The 20,453-nt window shown below is 33.0% G+C and overlaps 1 protein-coding gene across 2 annotated transcripts in view; it reads left to right on the top strand.

The window, feature by feature from the left end:
- Window positions 1-19,096, top strand: part of LOC113401678 (tachykinins) — a 65,402-nt gene extending 46,306 nt beyond the window's left edge. The window contains exons 2-3 of one of the 2 annotated variants that reach the window (XM_026641683.2): window positions 17,414-18,036; window positions 18,902-19,096. In XM_026641683.2, the coding sequence (XP_026497468.1) occupies window positions 17,430-18,036; window positions 18,902-18,939 (645 nt within the window). In that variant the 5' untranslated portion in view covers window positions 17,414-17,429 and the 3' untranslated portion in view covers window positions 18,940-19,096. Of the gene's footprint in view, window positions 1-17,413; window positions 18,172-18,901 lie in introns of both variants that reach the window. The other variant, XM_026641682.2, reaches the window with a different exon arrangement.
- The last annotated feature ends 1,357 nt before the right edge of the window (window positions 19,097-20,453 follow it).

Raw genomic sequence — 20,453 nt, 5'->3', positions numbered from 1 at the left:
GGTAATTTGTCTTCGAGTGATGAATATTCATGAATGAACATGGTGAATTATTTTGTGGCGTTAAAGTGTTAAGTTTGTATGGAATTTTACAAACTTTTCCAATGCGTGACAAGGGTACTTAATATTACATTTTCATATTAGATAACATTTGACGTAATGTGCCCAACGCCAAAGACTATGCAGTCAGAAAATTAAATATAGTCACGGTTTGATTGATAAACCCAGCTCGGCCGAAGTTATTAATTGTATCAACCACTTAAATGATTTGAATCTTATGTCAAGCAAGCTAGTTACATCCATTGCGGATTAGTGGAAGTAAAAATTATGCTTTTTATGTCATATAAGTAGGCGGACTGATAGTTAATCTCCACGGCACATAGACGCTGGTTCTGTGTGAAATATTAATCATTTCACATATCACCAATGCACCAACAAAGTTAGGAACTAAGACCCTATGCCTGTAGTTACACTGTTTCACTCACCCTTTAAAATGGAACCCATCAATACCAAGTATTAATGTTGGCGGTGGAGAACAGTTCATGAATGGAAGATACCCAGACGGGTTTGCATAAATAAAAAGTAATTACGAAATGTTCATACAGCAGCATACAACTTTTGCTTTCGGTATAGTATATTCGGTATAGGAAGAGTAGAAATGATCGGGTGATTTGAACAGGTTAATCATCGTTCAAACGATTTATAATTAGTCTCATGTATCGGTCGACAATATCAGATAATATGCTCATCCAAAAGCCAATATTAAGCAGCATAGTGGAATAAACTTCGAAAAAAAACCTCATCCTTAAAAATAGGGAGACTAACCCTGTGTGGTATGCAGTTACAGCTGTTACCATTTTAATTTTAAAGAAACCGTCATTAAGACCCACTCTTGCCTTTGGTTTGGCAATGTCAAGATAACATTACATTAACAGTCTGTAAATTTCCCACTGTTAGACTAAGGCCTACTCTCCCCTTTGAGGAGAAAGTTTTGAGCATATTCCACCGCGCTGCTCTAATGCGGGTTGGTGGAATACACATGTGGCAGAATTTCGTTTAAATTAGACACACGCAGGTTTTCTCACGAGGTTTTCCTTCACCGCCGAGCACGAGATGAATTATAAACACAAATTAAGTACATGACAATTCAGTGGCGCTTGATCCCAAAATCATCTGTTAAGATGCACTCGTTCTGACCACTCAATGCCAAGGTATTGGTCCTTTTTTATGGCGATTGGATAGTACGTATATTTTGGCATAAGTAGCCTCGACAGCCTCACCGACCTGTTGGTGTATTTAATCTATCTCGTGTCGTGGCAGACTTCTATTCTATCCAACAGTGACAAAGAAATTATAGAGAACATTTGCGACCACACTTGTGCACGAGTCCCTTTCACGCAGAAGGCTTGTCTTTGAGTTTGGTCGTGATCAAAATTCAGTCACTAGTAGTATTTGTATTTTTTAAATTTTATTCATAATTCCATAATTGCATATAAATATTAATGTTTATTGTTACGTATTTAAAATTAAATTCTACTTAATTTTAATCCTACAAGCAGCTTTGAATCGAATATCAATTTTATTTATATTTAAACATTATTTATATTTCACATACTATTAACGCGTTCCATTCATTTGTAAAGCGGTCATCGCTCTTCGATACAGTGCAGTTAAATTCAGTGGCATCGTGTTCGTGTTATCGAAGCGTACAAGCCTGCATACATATATCAATTCGTATCCGAATTTTTCAATAGGATACATTTTTCAACGTCACCCTTCATGTGTCCTGTCTTATCCTAATGATCTGGAAACTGGGATGATTGAACATGTTACTACGGGTCTATTGAGTTAAAAATATATACGAGATAATATGAGATTTAAATATGAGATTTGAATATGTAGATATTATGTAATATCATCTATTTTTGTATAATTAAATACCTATTTCTGGGAGCGTTATTATTTTCGAATAAAGTTGAAGTTCAACTGCGAATTTGATATAGAGTTTCGTATAGGAAACGAAAAGAAAATTTTAACTTTCTGTTTAACATAATTCATTCCTTTTCTGTCCAAAACGTATTGATATATAAGGCATATTACTCAATACAATATTATATTAATAATAAAAATGCGTGGACTTAGTATTTATGGATCCATTAAGATATATCATTCATTTGTTCTTGCTGGTAAAGAGTAGTTTTTTATTTAATTCAATACTGTAACATGACAATTCAAAGGATTTGTTTCGTCAGCCAACCTGAATAAAGAATATTTTAATTTGATAATTTTATTAGAAATAGTTTAACAAAAATAAAAAAACAACGCAATTTGACAAAATATAATATAATATGTAATTTTTTTATAGTTTGTTGTTTAATATTAATTCTTATGTTTTATAAAACTAGATCTGACAGCTAATTAAGCGAGCTGGAATTCTAGCCAGTTTCGGAACAGTTTTCCAGATAATATGACACCACGGCACGGGTACAGTATTTTAAGCATAATAAATTATAAATTCGTAAATATGGAACGTAATGTCATGTTTTGTCTCTTTCACCCTTATTAATTTAATTAACTTGTACGCGGCACAAAAGTTATGAGTTGATGTGTCAATAGAATTAAAAATTGCTTGAAAATATCATTGAACTGAGCGTATATTTTTTCCATAAAAATTATCTCTTGATCGTGTATATTTTTAAATATTAAACAAACGATTTAATTTGGTCGGTTTATATTTTTTTATAATTTACGTAGACACTTAATCGTTATCAGATTAAAAAACTATGACTTTTTTTTTCTAGCTGATCAAAATTAAAATCTGAAACGTATCTATCGAGTGCGGTGTTTTAATTGATGTGCTATTCCATATGATACGTATACTTCCCCTATTACATAGTGTACTTCAAAAACTGTAGTTAAAATATACATATGGATTTACAAATGCAGCGATCTCTTCCGGGTAACCTTTGAGAAATTTGTTCATAAAATTAATTATATAATATACATATACGACCTGCATGTGGTCTAACGCCTCATAAATGGTTTCGTGAATACAATACGAGACGTGCGCTACCAAATACTAAGTAAATACAAAGTTAAACACGCATATTTTATTGTAATTAATTCGCATTCGTTTTGTTTCTCTTCATTTTAACTTGAAAATGTGAATTGATTAAACAATCCGTTGAAATTTATTATGTAAAAGTTAATCAAACGAAAATGTTATTAGTTTTTCAAATGTATTTGATTAAATTTAAATAAATTAATCCGGTAAACGGAACAGTTATCTGGAAGGATTTCTGATCAACTGAAATTAATTTATTAGTCAACTGATAAATTCATCGAAATTGTGTACGGTGGAATAGTTAGTTGTTCGTTTAGTTCGCAAATGTGTATCTATCACTTTATCGCTTCGACTTAGAGCTAAGACTATGACTATAAAACTAATCTTCTCATATTAAATAATACGATATTGAAAAAAAATAACTCAAGTCCATACATTTAAAAAATGCTCGCAAGAGTTTATTTGAATAAAATATATTTTTATTGTGCTTCCTAATCAAACTCAAGTCAAATAATCTTTAGATATATAAGCGAAATACCACTGACTGATTAATCATGAGAAATCTGAAACTATGGATGATTTGAACTTCAGCACAGTTACTCATTTCGCGACTTAGACACTCAAAAAGATAGGCTTTTTTTTAATTTCAACATCAAGGGGGTAAGTATTGTATTTTTACCTCCAAGAAGTCTGGGTGGACAACTATATATCATAACATAAAACGTCTTCATTAATGTTACGTAAAATTTACTCTTCATTTTATTTTATATAATAAGTGTATATATTTTACAGCACCTCGGCACTTAACATAAACCCTGATTGCGTCCATCTTGGAGTTGTTGACAACTGTTTTATTACTCCTTTAATTGTAAAGACACGCTTTGTCATTGTTTCTTAACGGTCATAAAACAATCGTCGCTTTCAGTGTCTAGAAATATCAAGATATTTATTTATCTTTATACAGCAAAGAAGGCACAGCCTAATCTGTAATTCATTGAGATTTGAAAATTCAGGGCAACATTCGTCATGTTGTCAGAGGCACACTAACACAGGATTTGGCGATTTTATTAAATATTTAAAATGTTCCGATGTGTGCGTGCTGGCCTATCAATGGTCATCGTGGTTTCTGTTTCATTCACACTCGGCTTTTTAGCAGCATTTTTTTCCATTGGCACGCGTTAGTGCAATTAAGAACAAAACTTATGTAAACGTTCGTTCTTTTTTTCTATGACATTGTACGATTATGTTGATTTTTAAACTTATAGCTTAATAATTTAAAATAGAAAATTTATTAAATTTATTTTTACTACTACTAAAATCTTCGACTATGACGACCTCCGTGGTCGAGTAGTGTCTATGTCGGTTTTCATGGGTACGCCACTTCGAGATCCCGGGTTCGATTCCCGACCGAGCCGATGTAGAAAAAGTTCATTAGTTTTCTATGTTGTCTTGGGTCTGGGTGTATGCGGTACCGTCGTTACTTTTGATTTTCCATAACATTATAAAGCACTTGGCTTTAGCTACTTACATTGAGATCGTAGTAATATATGTGAGGTTGTCCAATATTTATAATAGAGAAAAATAAAAGTATACTTTTTCAAATTATTTCGCTGCCAACATTTTTTTGTATAATATTAACACACTGCCGAATTGCCTTCATATGAGAATTTACTGTCCAGAGATTTATCATTGCGTTGCACCGTGTTGAAACCGAAAATATTTTTGTACATTATAATAAGTAATGTTCGGATGTAACGTATACTTTTTATTTTAAATAACAGTAAAGTAAAGTCAAAATTTCGACATCATAAATAAAAATATGAAAATTAATAAATATTTTATAGAAGTAAACGATGACTAATATTTCGAGTTACCGTAAAACCAGATGTCACGTAACGAAAACCACTGACGGTTGTTAAATAATAAATCGCAGACATCCGACGTTGTGTTGCGCTAAATTATGAACTATTGATAACAAATCCTGTATTTGTAGAGAGTGATGTCTCTTATTACTGATAACATCAGATTCGAGAGAAATATTAGACTATTCCGATACTCATTTGTTCGTAAAGTCAGTCTGTCGGTATAGGTCTCATCAGATATTGTACCGTCAAACAGCAATATATAGTTGTTGTGTTCCAGTTTTAAGGGTGAGTGAGCCAGTGTAACTACAGGCATATGGAGCATAACATGTTAGTTCGTATGTTTGGTGGCACATTGACGATTTAAGGAATGGTTATTATTTATTACATCATCAATAGTGGGGGGCGTAAGAAACCACTTACCTACTGTTAATATTTGAACACCGGGTATTTTATATAAAAAAAGTAATCCGTATTATATATATTGTATATTTATATTATTTAGGGTGATGATGCTGCTGATGCTCAGATTTAGGGCATGAAAAGAAAATGTGCCTATATGTGTGAACCAGCGATCTAAGGTTAATATTGAAGTGTTCTTTAGTCTTTTTTACTTGATATAACTAACACCCACAATATATAAGAAACGTAACCACGCGGAAATAATAGTGATAAATTAAAAAGTCAAATATGTATATATGTATTAGGGTGTCCCTTATATGAGCAAAAATATTTTTTTTTTTGAATTTCGAAATGCATACCCTCTATTTTTTTATAAATGCTAAAACATACTCAAATATGAAATTTCATCTTTTTAACATGATCGCAACCCGTGCCGACCAAGCTACAAAGTTTATTAAAAGTCATTTATTTACCTAAATCATCTAATGTTTTAAAGAAAAAACAATTTAAATAACAAAAATAAATACATCAAGTATTGTAAACAACCGCACAAAAATTTTTAGGTCAGTTCTACTTTGGATGAAACTTAACGTTTGCCAAAATCTGAGTTTTTATCCCTGTTTAAGTTGGCAATCACTTTCATCATTAAAAAGTGATACAGAGACTGTCTCTTCACATAGATACCATGAGTGATGGCATATACTAAGTCACCTCATCTTTATTATTAATATCTTGTAGGAGAAATGTGTTCTTTTAACGTTAAATTTAAATTACTATTAATAAAATTATAAATATAGAAACGACTACATCCATCTCCAAGAAGGATGTTGAATACATTGCGAATTCGGAAACTAGGTGTTAGAAGTTTACCTTTTCTCTTCGTGCCCATACAATGAAGGTCCGGTCACTGTTTTTTTTCGATAGGATATATAATATTGTAAATATAATTATGTATTGTTGTAAACATATTGTGTCGCAGCTTTAGTAGTTTTAACTTTAATATTTTGCCATCCAAAAAGTCTGTGACTTCGTCAAGTACATTTTTCTGAAAGTCAGTTTTTATTGCTAATGCTCTGGATTTTTTATCTTCATAATAATTTTCTGAACCGAGGATTTATTAATTTCTGCTCAGAATAAGCGCTTCTAAAACCGAATGAATAATATAAACGGAGTCTCTTATGCTTATTGGGCATAGACATAAAGCTGCGACAAGTTCAGGTGTTATGACATTATTTCCACCTCTTCTTGATTTTTTTTTTTCAGGTCAGAAATGTCTTTGTTAAAATTCTTGCATTTTCCCAAAATCACTTCCTAATCACAAGATTTGCACTTTACTGACAGTCAGCTTAACTTCGAGAATATTGGACAAGTTTCACCTACACTATTGACGGTGTGAACCTTTCGATCAGATGGTAATTTTGCACCTTTTATTCGATGGCTGACAATCCGATAAAGAAAATATTGTGTTTATAATTTCGTAATTCTATCGACATATTTATAATATATTTTGCAATAAACAATAACGCACTAAAAATCTTAAAAATAACGTAAAAAATGACAAATACTATACGTAGTTAGAGGTCGCAGCGCAACACCCGCGGAACTGGTATGGAGAAGTTTAAATCGCAAGTCGGCACGGGTTGTCGTTAATAAATCGGGCTTAAATTTTTTTCTAGGCAATATTTATTACTAAAGTTTTAAGAAGGTATGCGTAAAAATATATCGAAGTTGAAATTTAAGGGACACCCTAAATGTATATATGTTTTATGAACTCGACTTGTATGCCCACTTCATATAGTTGAAGGGCCTATTTGTCCAACAGTATCACACATTAAGATAACATATCGTATTATTAAAACATTAGATAGATAATGCACCTGAGGCCGTATAGCCTTCCTGGTCAAGCTCGTGAACATACCGAAATGATAAAAACAAATATACTGTGACGATTTATCTTTGATACTTTCAAGTACAATTGTGTTATTCTGTAAGAATCTGTGACAGATATACGAATTATATTTGTATTTTATTTTTATGAGAGTTTTATTTGAAGTCGGTTTTTTTTTTATTTGTACCCTCACTCATTAAGTGTATAGAGATGATCTGACAAGATAGAAAATAATACTGTAAAAATACTGTACGTATTTGTCGAGGAACGTTAGTATGAGGAGCGTTAACTTTCAAGGCTGCATGTTTTAACAAGAATCAGAACTTATTTTCTAGAATTACATCTGTGGGAAGACATATTAGTGTGTGTTTGTAACTGTGTGTGGTATAGTACGGATACTATACAGTTAGTTTATCGCCAAATAAGAAGTTCAATAAAATAAAAAATAATCTATTTTTAATATTTAACATGATATCTTACTAAATCAATATTGATCCTATTTTCTTATGAAAATTAATCGTTGGGAAATCCAGAAGAGACACGAGGATAGTTTCCCGCTAACGATATAATAATAAACCGGCCAAGTGCGAGTCGGACTCGAACACGAAGGGTTCAATACCATTGACTAGGTAAACAAGAATAGGTACACACATTTTTATTGATATCGAGCAAAAATAGGCAAAAAATAGTTTTTTGTATGGAAGACTCCCATAAATATTTATTTTATTATTTACTTTTAAATTAAAAATACAAATGAGTATTTTGTGAATATTTCTCGTGCCTGTTGCCATTATTGATATCGAGCAAAAAGGGCAAAAAAAATCATAAATATTTATTTTATATTGTTTTTATTTGTTGTTATAGCGGCAACAGAAATACATAATCTGTGAAAATTTCAACTGTCTAGCTATCGCGGTTCTTGAGATACAGCCCGGTGACAGACAGACGGACGGACAGACAGCGAAGTCTTAATAATAGGGTCCTGTTTTTACCCTTTGGGTGCGGATCCCTAAAAATTAATATTCAAAGTTTATTTTTAAAGCAAATAATATTGACATACAAATTGCAAGCACGTTGAAATTAAACTTTAACGTAGTGATATTACCTGACTCAAGCATCAAGGCACTAATATTGTATGAAAATATTAAAGAATCTTTTTATCCAGTTTTATTACATGCACAAGTATTTTAATATCGGCGTCATTTGCTCCTGTTGGATAAATTTTGCAATAAAAATATACAACAATTTAGTTTTTTATTATGTAAATATAAACGGATACTCAGCCACGGCCACCAAACCCTGTAAGATAGCATAGTGCACAAATCTGACAAAAAAAAAGACACAACACTCTCGGTTTTTCTTGCTTTTCGTTGTACGAGAGTGTAACACTTAAAAAAAATAACACATGAATAATATCAAAGATTGTCAAATATGAATACACAGCGCTAACAGATTCCAAAGAAATTTCAAATTTACTCATATAAAAATAAGACTTAATTTAGCTTTTAGAAAGAAATACCATAAAATAATCACACGTTTAGATTCGTTTACGAAAATATAATGATTGTCATCATAATATAAAAAGAACCGAGAAGGCGCCAATTTATCTAAAAGATTCCTTCAAAACGTCTTCAATTAACTTTCGCCTTTACAACGGCTTTTGAAGCGAAACACTTTTTATATTGATCCCTTTGTACCTCGTGTGAAGGAATAAGGACGGAAAACCAATTAGACGATACGTGCAGCAGACCATACATGTTATGTTCAAGATATCCAATAAAATGAATTAGACGTCATTATAATGATATATATATATATACGTTTAATAAAAAAAATGAACGTTTGAAAACATAAAAATAATGATGCTACAAATGGTATCACTATTTTGGGTACGTTTACCCTGACAAAACAAGGGTTTTGCATTAATGAAAAATGCGCGAACGTATAGAGTATGACAAAGTTGGCATAAATCTTTTAATGTAGTTTCTACAAATAACACATACATACTGCTACTAGCAAACAGTAAACATTTGTATCAATTGCAATCCGGTTTGAAGGGTAAGTATGCCAATGTTGTAACAGTCGTAACGTTGCATTCAATGGTTTGCGGCGTATTGATTTGTAAGATTGTTATGTACTCCTTATGAGTAGCGGTAATCACTTATTACTTAATCTACTCTCCAGCTGTAATACTGGTTGAGTAATTAAAAAGTTTTTGAGAGCAAATTTGATTGGTTTATATTTCTCTTAAATGTACTTCTGGGTAATCTAAATCTTAACTAAGTAGTATGGCTTTGTGCTAACTCGTCTGGGTAGTCATCATCATCCACACACCAGGTATTCTTAAGAAAAAACATCAATTACAATTAGTATTGTTGTGTTCTGGTTTGAAGCTAGTGAATCTACAGGCACGAGAAACATAACATCTCAGTAGCCAAGGTTAGCGGCGTATTGGTGACGTAAGAAATTAATATCTTTGGGAAATAACTTACCTTCAGGCTCGTTTGCCAGTCCGCGAATCAATACCATAAAAAAAACAATATACTTTATTCAATTACTGCTTCAATAAATATATATAGTCAGTTCCCATACAACATCATAAGAACAATTCAAAGTGTAAAGTATATTTTTATTACTACTACAACCTATTTCATATAAGAGCATCTTTAAATTAAGTACCTACTAACATTCAAAACTAACATTAAGAACAATTGAATGGAGACTTCGTATAATTTAGTCCTTATTGCTTATACAATTATATTTTATGTTTTTAGTACCAGTTTTAGTTATATGTATAAGTATTTTAATTCTATTTTTAATGCAATCAACACAAATGCGTGGGTAAGATATGATTTAAAATAATACTGCATATACTTTTGCGAAAATACATATTCGTTTTATTTGTGAATCTTAATCAAATTTTAAATTTTATTTTAATATAAAACATTTTTATTTCAACAGCCTCGTTAACCTAGTGGCTAGGACATACATACCGAGATACTGAGCTTAAACTCGACGTTTGGCCAGTAAAATGTTTCAGAATAGAAACTTTCCACAATATATCCGGCGTAGTAATAATGTAATGTATATTTTCTATTTAATTTATTAACTAATAACTGAAGACTTCTCCAAATATATAAAGATGATTTTAAAAATAGCTACATAAATATACAAATAATAAAATAAACGAAGTGTTATTTTAACATGAATAAAAGTGAGTGCTTGTGTCAATTCAATTATCTTTTGATTCTCTTGTGAAAATATCTATTCAGTAATTAGTGACTAAATTTTAGGGATGCAATGGGAATAGCCCGGAAGAAGAAGATAATGATAATTCACCATCACCACAATCATAATCACCAATTCATTGACCACTGAATTTTCATACCCTCAATGTGTGTTTATAATTCATCTCGTGTACGGCGTAAAGTTGCACACATATGTAAATCGGATGCAGATATATATCAAACAAAATCCCAATTCCTAATACAAATATTTTCCTTAAAGGTTAAGCTTTTTGAGCCCAGAAATAGGCTGAGCCAGGACTGGCCATTTATAAATAAAAAAACGCAACATAATTGTCTACTACTCGTTAGTAATCTTAAGTAACGAAGTCGAATTGGTTTATATAATAAATCAATCTCCGTCAATTCAAAACCAATCCCAATTTTATTCCCAATGGAATCAAACTTAATACAATGGAATACCGATCATACATTTCGTAATTCGTAAAGATTAAAGGTGAATTAGAATAATTGGAGAAACTCATACTGACTTACTTTTTAAAATTGCGACTCTCCGTACAGCTTCCGAATACAAATCATCTTATTATCACGCTAGACATTAAGATCTGCATGTAATAGGCTCTCTGTGATTGCATTGCCGGTCTTGTACGTGAGACTAGGCTTCAGGCTAAAGGTATTAGTAACCAGAAATAACCGACGTCTTTGTTAAATTAAGTTTATTCATATTGGTGTGTGTTAAAATGATGTCACTGTGAGAGTCGATTAGTTATAAAGCTATCGGCTCTCGCTTTTCATGAAATTTATTATTCGCAGAGTCCTTTCTACTACGAAACGTAGGTCCTTTAAATTTTTTATAAATTAAAACGAAAAAGGACTTATATTATTATTTTATCTTAGCTTTGATTATGCGGTGTCAGTCTGTCAAATAGTAGAGCTATTCGTTAAACTCGAAAATCTCCATAGAACACGTCAAAAATTCATATGATAATTATAACATTTATTTACGCTCCAGAATTTCTATCGTCGTTAGTCGATTTTAAATATTAAACGAGTGATATGCGAAGTGATTTCATACATTTCATATATCATGCACTGCAGAACATTGTCTTTTAACGATTTTATCTAACTTTGCCTGTTTGTATGTGTCCACACATATGAAATGGTGCAACTATTCATTAACTTTAAAGCAGTTCCACTCAATCATTAAGTTTATTATTTAGCCATTGGGCGCAGGCCTGTCTTAATCTAGATGCAAGGCACGAAAAAACCCGTCTTCGGCATATTGGACAATGCCTCGGGACGCTGTCCAGGACCATTGTTGAGGCACTCCAGAACATCTCCTAAACATCTTAATGTGGGGGGAGGGGAGATAGACAGAACACTGCTTGCACCCGGGCACTTGTTCTCCTTAAGGCGGGGCCGATTAGCACTATCTTAGAATGATTACAAATATAATGTAAATACTAAAACCAAAATAATGGTGGTCACCACGATCCATATTCGTATTAGATATCAGCCTTACTCGTAATTTCATTACAGTACATAAGATCAAATTTGTTTTGTTTTTTCATTAAGACGCTACGTGCTACGAATACAGATGGAGATATTCATTTTATATCATTAATAAATGTCTTACTGTATTGAATTATAATAAACGCACTGGACCGAGTGGTAAAAAGACAAATCAAAATACTCCTTATTGCAAACTATTAAAAAAACATAAATCACAATTAAGAAACTTGCACAAGAGGCGGCCTTATCTCTGAAACAGCGATCTCTTCCAGGCAGCCTAACGGTAGGGGAAAGAAACAGAGGTAAAAAAGGTAGGGGTAGCATAGATTAACATAACATATATAATATTCGATCCTTTGTATTAAGTAGATTCAGTATTCATATTCCTGTCATTTGGTTGTTTTACTTAAAAAGTATTTCGGTAGTTTTGAAACTTGTTGATTTTTTTGAAAAACGTATTCAGTGCGTATCAGGTCTTATATTTTCTCTATTTAAAAACTTTATTTACCTAAATGTAAGCCTCAGTAGACCAAGGGTTCAGGATCGATCCTGCGACTCTTTACATGATAAGTGGCCCTTAAGCGATTGCGCTATTGACACTTAAATAGTTGTTCCACTAAACAGCATTGGATCAAGGATGTGGAATACATAACTAACTTTCCATAAGGTGAAGTCAATAAATATTAATACAATTTCAATAAAAAACCATTAGATTGATTCTAGTGATTGAAAGTGCAAGGAAATAAGTCGATAATCATAAAAAAAACATGGATTTTCCTGCCGAACTTGAAACTTCAACGAGGCGTGTACTTCTCGGGGCTTTTTTTGAAGTATACTCGTATTTTGTAATGAGGTTCTAGTTTAACATATGAAAATTTAACTGCAGGCTGTATCTTTGAAAAATATATTTTTGGATTTGTTAATGTTGATTTTTTATATGATTTAGATAGACGGACGTGCAAATGGGCCTCCTGATGTTAGTGGTCACCACCGCCCATAGACATTGGTGCTGTAAGAAGTAACCATTCCTCTCATCGTCAATGCGACACCAAACTTGGGAACTAACTAACTAACTCAACCGTTCAAACAGGAACTCAACAATACTAAGTATTGCTGTTTCGCGGTAGAATATCCAATGAGTGGATGGTAACCTTTCCAGACGGGATTGCACAAAGCCCTTTCAATAATATTTTTAATCTATGTAATATAATATGTAACTTCCCGTGTAGTTAGCGTAGTGAACTTTAAAAACAAAGTTGAAATGCATCCAATAATGACAAAGGTCACATCAATTTCTTGGAACTCTAATCCGTCACGACCACGCAGAAATCAGGTGCAGCGCCCACGAGGCTTTACGTATTCCGCACGGGGCGACAGTGGATCGGGTCTCTGACTCCTCCAATTCGGGCTGCTAGTCTTTGCTAGGCTTTAAAAAAGAAAGTAGAATCTTTAAAAATACTGAATATTATTCTGACCCAAGATTCGGAGATAGATTTTTTTATTTGCAGCATACAATATATCTGTTAGACTAATGAGGTAGTTGAAATATACCAAAAACACATAAAGCATTAACTTTAAAATTAGCTCAGCGATGAGGATTGACCCCTGGCGACCTTTAGGCAATTGTCATACCCATTTCTAGTAAAAAGGAAATAATTATTTCTATTACATATAATCTCACGCCTTGAAAGACAAGACATTCAATTTTTATTTCTTTATAAATAAAATAGGATAATTTTTTTATAATTTTTGAATTTTTATCGTTCGCTAGTGAACAGAGATCATTGGAGGTACAGAATTTCACACTGTAATTGAAACACCGTCGTTTCGCAGGACGTTGAATCGAATGCAATATATCGGCGAGCACTTAGCCCATAATGGCGGAGAGCAGAATTCGGCGTAAATAAATTCCCCCTTTCCCAAATACTTTGGCCTTTCCAGACTTTTAACGAGAGTGCTAAAAACTAGACTATTTTCTTTTATATCGCTTTCAAAGTGTATCTGACTCGTGAGTGCACATCGCGAGTCCCGATTTCTATTAAGTGCCTTGAATTGTGCCGGCCGAGTTCATATGGGTACACTCCGTAAGCCGCAATTATCTGGTGGATAAAACACTTTAGTTTTAATCGAAGCAATACTTCATTATTCAGTGCTCGTTTCTTATTAATTAAAAGATAAAAAAATGTTTATTGGAATCTTTTCACTAGAATAATAAAATTATGAGAACAGTACATATAATTTATAAAGATACAACTAATGTCCGCAAAGTCGGAAAAACTAGTGAGTCCTAATATGATTTCATGCTCAGCGGTGAAAGAAGGAAGAAGGCGAAGAAAAGTCTAAACAGTCTCGTTGACGGGAGCTGCATATCAGCCAGCGAGACATTAACGAGCTGCTATTTCATTCTGAAATTAATCGCTTATTGTTGTATGTCGTATTTATATAATCTGCGGGTTGATACAACTGCTAAAGAATATTCGAGATGCATTTCCTTGTATTGTGGTGTTAAGCACGTGATAATTGGAAGCAGAGGCGCTTGACCAGATTTGTAAACCGATTCGATTTTGATTATTGTTTTTATTATTGACTATCAAAAATGCACACTCGAATTAATAATTTTGATATTTGTTATGAAACAATTATTGTATACTTTTTTTTTTTAAATAAATATTGGCAAACATCACATACTTACTCTGATCCCAATGTAAGTAGCTAAAACACTTGTGTTATGGAAAATCGGAAGTAGCGACCACCACAAACACTGCTTGTAATAACCTACTTGAATAAAGTATATTTTGATTTGATTTGATTTGACTCAGCCCAAGACAACATAGAAAACTAATGAACTTTTTCTATACTATTAGTTAAACAAATTTAGAAAGAACTTCAAGGAAAGAAACAATAACTACGATCAAAATCTGTATTTTCCTTCTATATATAGAATAAGACATATTTTAATATATTTCTTTGTTTACTACCCGTTCCAAATACTTCCTCGAACACGTCTAGTGTGACGTGCTCATTAGGCATTTCTCCTCCCTTTCACTCTTACCCGGTATCTCTGTCGCACGTCCTCATGATGACACCATTGTAAGTTCTGGTATATTGTTAGCTTTGGACATTTTTAGTCGTCACTAGCGTGGTTCACCTTGACTTTTACAAATGTTTAATTGCTTATTTAGTAGTGTTTAGATAATAGTGACCCAGTGGCAATAATACGTACCTTTCATATGCCTAAATGTTAAAGATGCTATTTGTCGTCTATATTTTTGTTTTTAATTAAATTTCGCAATAATTTTGAACTGTACCAATTACTTTTTAATCTTATGTTAAAAAAAACTTTATATACGGCATATTACAGACAATAATAACATGAGGAGTCAGGATCGAATCTGCGACAGCTCATCGCTAGGCCCGTTTCGGTCACAAGACAATGGCGCTAATATTATGTGGTTGTGACTCGTGTGAAAAACCTTTAACATTGAACATGTTTTTATTTTCCAATGTGCTGTCAAGCGAAGGGCTTAGTAATGCGGTCCCTTGCGTCTGTTATTAGTCCGGCTCACGCACCCTTTACACCGGAACGCGACGACAATAAATATTTTTTGTTTGCGGCAAAGTAACTGGCGTGAAAGTTCCGGAAGGATTAAAATATTAAATAAAAGTAACAGCCTATACGTCAGCCACTACTGGGATAAGATCTCTAATGCGAGTTGGTGGATGGTGAACATATTTGGCAGATGTTTATCCGACACTCGTAGGTTTCCTCACAACGTTTTCCTACACTAACGAGCACATGAATGAATGAATGATGAATGATGAATTACAGGCATACGAAAATTCTGTTTACTTAGTTAATTGATGTGTAAAAAGTATATTAAAAGGTCATTATTTTTTCCTAAGTAACTCTACTTCGGACGACTTTGTAATAGGTTCTACCGTCAAGCAGCAATATTTAGTATAGTAATGTTCCAATGTTTCAACTACAACTACAAGGACAATTACGTCATAGCTTCCAAGCTTGTTGAGTTAGCGATGTAAGGAATGGTTAATATTTCTTGGACGGTGGACGGCGACGACCACTTACCGTCAGGTAGCCCATTTGTACGTCCTACCTAAATTATTAAAAAATGTTAAATTATTTTTATATGAGTACAACACCCTATGTTCATAGAGGTATTAATTTAAAAAAATATATTTATTTATTTTTTACAAATTTTATCAGCCATGCTTCATGGAATTTCGTAAGAATTTCTCATCTTTTACAAAAGCAATGACGGACGAAGACCTTTTTGTGTCACCTTGTTAGCCGTGTATGCAGTGTTAGCCCCCGTGGCGATGACGTCACAGCCAAGGGGATGATTTAAAATTCATCACGAAACGGATCACTGCTATTTTTAGCATACTATTCAATACTTTCGTTTAAAGAATAGTTAAAAACAAAAATTACAATAATCATAACTGTATTTTCCAATTGCATACATTTTTTATCGAGTTTAAAGTTCGTAATTACCTTTAATTCTAAAGGTACGACAATTATTTTTTTTAATAAGAGTATTTTATATCAGAACCAGTCTAACATAAATACGAGCTTTATTAAAGTAATTCGTTGACAATAATACGTTTGCTCGTGTGACTCGCGGGAATTGTACGTGACGTTGAATCCCTTTGCTTGTGATGTTTCATGACTAGATAAACGTAATCTTGTACTAAAGGTAACGCATGAAAAATATCAATAAAACCGTATTTAAGGACCCATAAAGGTCTTTTAATAAGTAAGAAAAAAACAATTAACTTTTACTTTTTATATGTATTTTTACCGCGTAATGTATTAGTACCTTGTAACGTAATATATTAAAAAAAAAGAGAGTGCGCGATCGCTTGCCACTGTGGCTTGGGTTTACTTTTTGGCGCGAAATTTGGATGCCTTGGGTAGGTATACAATTTGTCAGTCATCGATAATTTGTCTTTATAGTTGGTTATTATCTTTATTATTATTATTAATTTAAAATACACGTAATTATTGATTGTTATTTATTATTATAAAGTCAGATAGTTATTAGTGGATTCTTTTTTAACAAGTGATTTTCACTTTTGTTAAGAGTAAAGGATAAGTAAAGTCATTAATATAGTGTTTTTTTCATGATTATGACTTTTCTTCAAAAAATTCATTAAGTTCGTTTTCTTGGTATGTTTTACGATTAAGTACGTTTTTGGATAAGTAGAACTAATAAATTATTACTTAAATAACAGTTAAATACGCTGAAAAATTACACCTAGTATGTATATAAATTACAGCAAAACTATACCCTGATCAAGAATTCATTTATTTTAACATTCGTAACTTTTTTGTAGATTAATTTAAAATAATAGACACTTGAATAATTTAAGTATTACAGTCGTGTTGATAGAAAAATAATTGAATGTTTTTCTGTCTTTACAGATCTATAAAACGAGAAATGGGTGTGATAAAGACTTACGTGTTGCTGATCACCATCCAGCTGGTGTACGTGATCAACGCTCAAGAAGTGGTGCGACGCGTGCCACAGGGTTTCCTCGGTGTGCGCGGCAAGAAATACTACGAATACGGCGCAAATGAATATTACAAACGGAAGCCCCAATACTTCATCGGAGTGAAAGGCAAAAAAGACTACGACATTTCAGAAGGTGATTTCAAACGTGTCCCAATGGGCTTCATAGGCATGAGAGGCAAGAAAGAGTACCTGTACCCAGAGTTCATGGTCTACCCCGAGAGCTACGAGTACATCCCGAAACATTCAGGTTCCTTGATCGGTCAGATCGATTATTCCACTGACGAGAACTCCAACCTACCCGAATATCCAATTTTGAACGAATTCATAAACGAGTACATACAAAAACTGCGATCTAATCTGAACAACGAGGTTTCCTCGGAGTCCAGTGACATTCCAGAAGATTCGAGCATCTCGAATGAGGTGGAAAAACGGACTAACATACACAAATTCTTCGGCGTACGTGGGAAGAAATCCGTACAGGATAAAAGACCATATGATGTATCGTTTCGTGGGAAATTCATCGGCGTTCGCGGTAAGAAGGACTTGAAAAACAGCGGGGCGCAGGAGATTAAGTTTTTGCTGAATAGTCCGTGGCCTAAACGAAAGGGGCAGACGGGATTCTTAGGAATGCGCGGCAAAAAGTGGGCCGAGAATGACAGCGTTTTAGGTGAGCATGGCCATTTATATGTTTACTCTTTACATGACGTTAATGTATCAAGGAGAAAGTTAAATTTTTTCTAAGGCTTTAGCGATAATCGAAATCGAATACGAAAAAAATGTACGAATTCTATCTTTTACCGGCATACTGTGTATTGTTATGTTTCGGTATGAAGGGTTTTTTATTTTAATACGTCAATTGAGCCAATGTTATTACCGGAGTAAATGTCATAACGTAATATCAGTATCGATAGTTGGTATCGATAACGTTTAGATGTTGGTGATGTCGTCCTGACACGGACATACAATCTCAATACAACCAACGCATAACATACATGCAAGTATGTGCACAAACATCAAACGACGGCAAATCCGATACGGCCAGAAATAGTACAGGCGGAAGATCAACGGCTTCACGTGCTTTCCAAGACACGAGAGTGTACACTTCTGAGTTAGACCGTTACTGAGACCTTTTGACAGAAACTACCTTACCACTAACTTATTACTGTCCAAGCTGGGGTTCGAACCCAGGAGCTCGGCATCTGCGGCCTTACATCTGGCGCACCAAAGCGGCAGTCAAGAGATATGGTAACCAATTACCATGAGGTGGAATGGCCGCGTCTGCCCTACTTTTAAATCCCCTCTTTTTAAAACGAAATAAAAGAAATCGAATCTATCTATATATAACGTGACATATAACGGAAAACAATAAAAAATTCTAACTGTATTTTTTTTCACAGATTCTGAACCCAACGGCGACATGGCGATGCCGAACTAATACTTCGAAGACACATTCATTTATTTATATCAAAACCTAGTCAATGAAAAAACATCGTAAGCGCGTCCTCTCCCGGCCAAGTTATATAAGGCTTATTCTAGCGTTGAACAATTTCTAGAATTTAGTCCATACTTATAAGTATTTATCAGTATTATATGAATATTAATTATTTAATGTTTATGTTTTGCTTAATCATTTATTGCAATAAATCTTAAATGAATGACACATTCCACTTGTATTTTAATTTAAGTTTGTTTTATTTATCGAAGAACACTATATTGTAAACAGCAATTTAGTTTCTCGCCGAATGATTTAATAAAAATATGGATAAAAATAACGTAAAATTAGTTTTATATTAATCAACTAACTTTTATAAATGATCAATTTATAATTCGTTGTTTTCTATAAACACAAATTATTTAAAAAAAAAATGTAATGCTTAAACGAATAGATAAAATTTATTAAAAGCAATATTTTCGAGTTGATAAATATTTATATAGATCGCTATGAAGTGTATTATAATATAGTTCGGTGTATCTCGATGTTAAAGTTAAATAAATTGTCCGCAAACATTTCGCTAAGGCTGGCGAAATGTCTACAATTGAATTATTCCCTAATATAATAATAAAAAGAATATTTAAACAATAAAGGCAGTTGTCAATTTTACTATTGTTTTATTTCAAATCTCAAATAAAACAAAAAAAATACGATGAAATAAATCTATTTTTGCGAATCTCAGTACTTATTAGGTAGGTACTTACATAATCCATTAGTTATTCGAAACCTAATAAAAAGATATTCCGTGTAAAAAAATTATACATATTCTTACAATGATGTCTAAAGAATCAACACACGCGTTTCCCCCAGTAAAGTGGGGGAGGGGGTATATGGGAGTCGCCGGTGCACAGGACTGCGCAAGTACACCGGAATACCCACTAAAAAACCAGCGGTACCCTCTCCGTCTTTTCAGCGGGCGCCACAAAAAAAGAAAATAATAATAACAACGATTTCGACAAGTTCGAGAAATTTCATTTCAAAAAGCGTAATGGATTCAAAAACAAAAAGTAGTAGATCGTAAATTCTCAATAAATAAATGTAAATTCGACGGATTGTAATTCTTCCGAGATAAAGTATCACTTGGAGTCGCTCAATAGCTGTGTAGCTTTGGTTATTTCTTCTATCAAATAATAAACTTGCCACCATTAAATTTTCTATTAAAACATGTATACTCTATTCCAACCATAACAGGAAAAAAGCTAAATAAACAACATTTGACAGAAAATTGACGCAATATCACTGGTCGAGAGCTTGATTAATCTATGATATCCACTATGGATTTGCGAAAAAATGGCGTTTTGAACGTCGACGAAACTGTTATCGGAATTTAGGAAGTAAAATTAAGTGGAAAACACTGATTCAAGTGTAATATTGATATATTATAAATAAATATACATTAATCATAAACTCTTAGTAGTGCACAATAGGAGTTATTAGCAAATTGCAAAATACTTAAA

This window comes from Vanessa tameamea, chromosome 20, assembly GCF_037043105.1.
Source record: "Vanessa tameamea isolate UH-Manoa-2023 chromosome 20, ilVanTame1 primary haplotype, whole genome shotgun sequence".
NCBI lineage: Eukaryota > Metazoa > Arthropoda > Insecta > Lepidoptera > Nymphalidae > Vanessa > Vanessa tameamea.
Note: the sequence above shows the minus strand (reverse complement) of the source record. Positions and strands in the feature narration are given on the sequence as shown.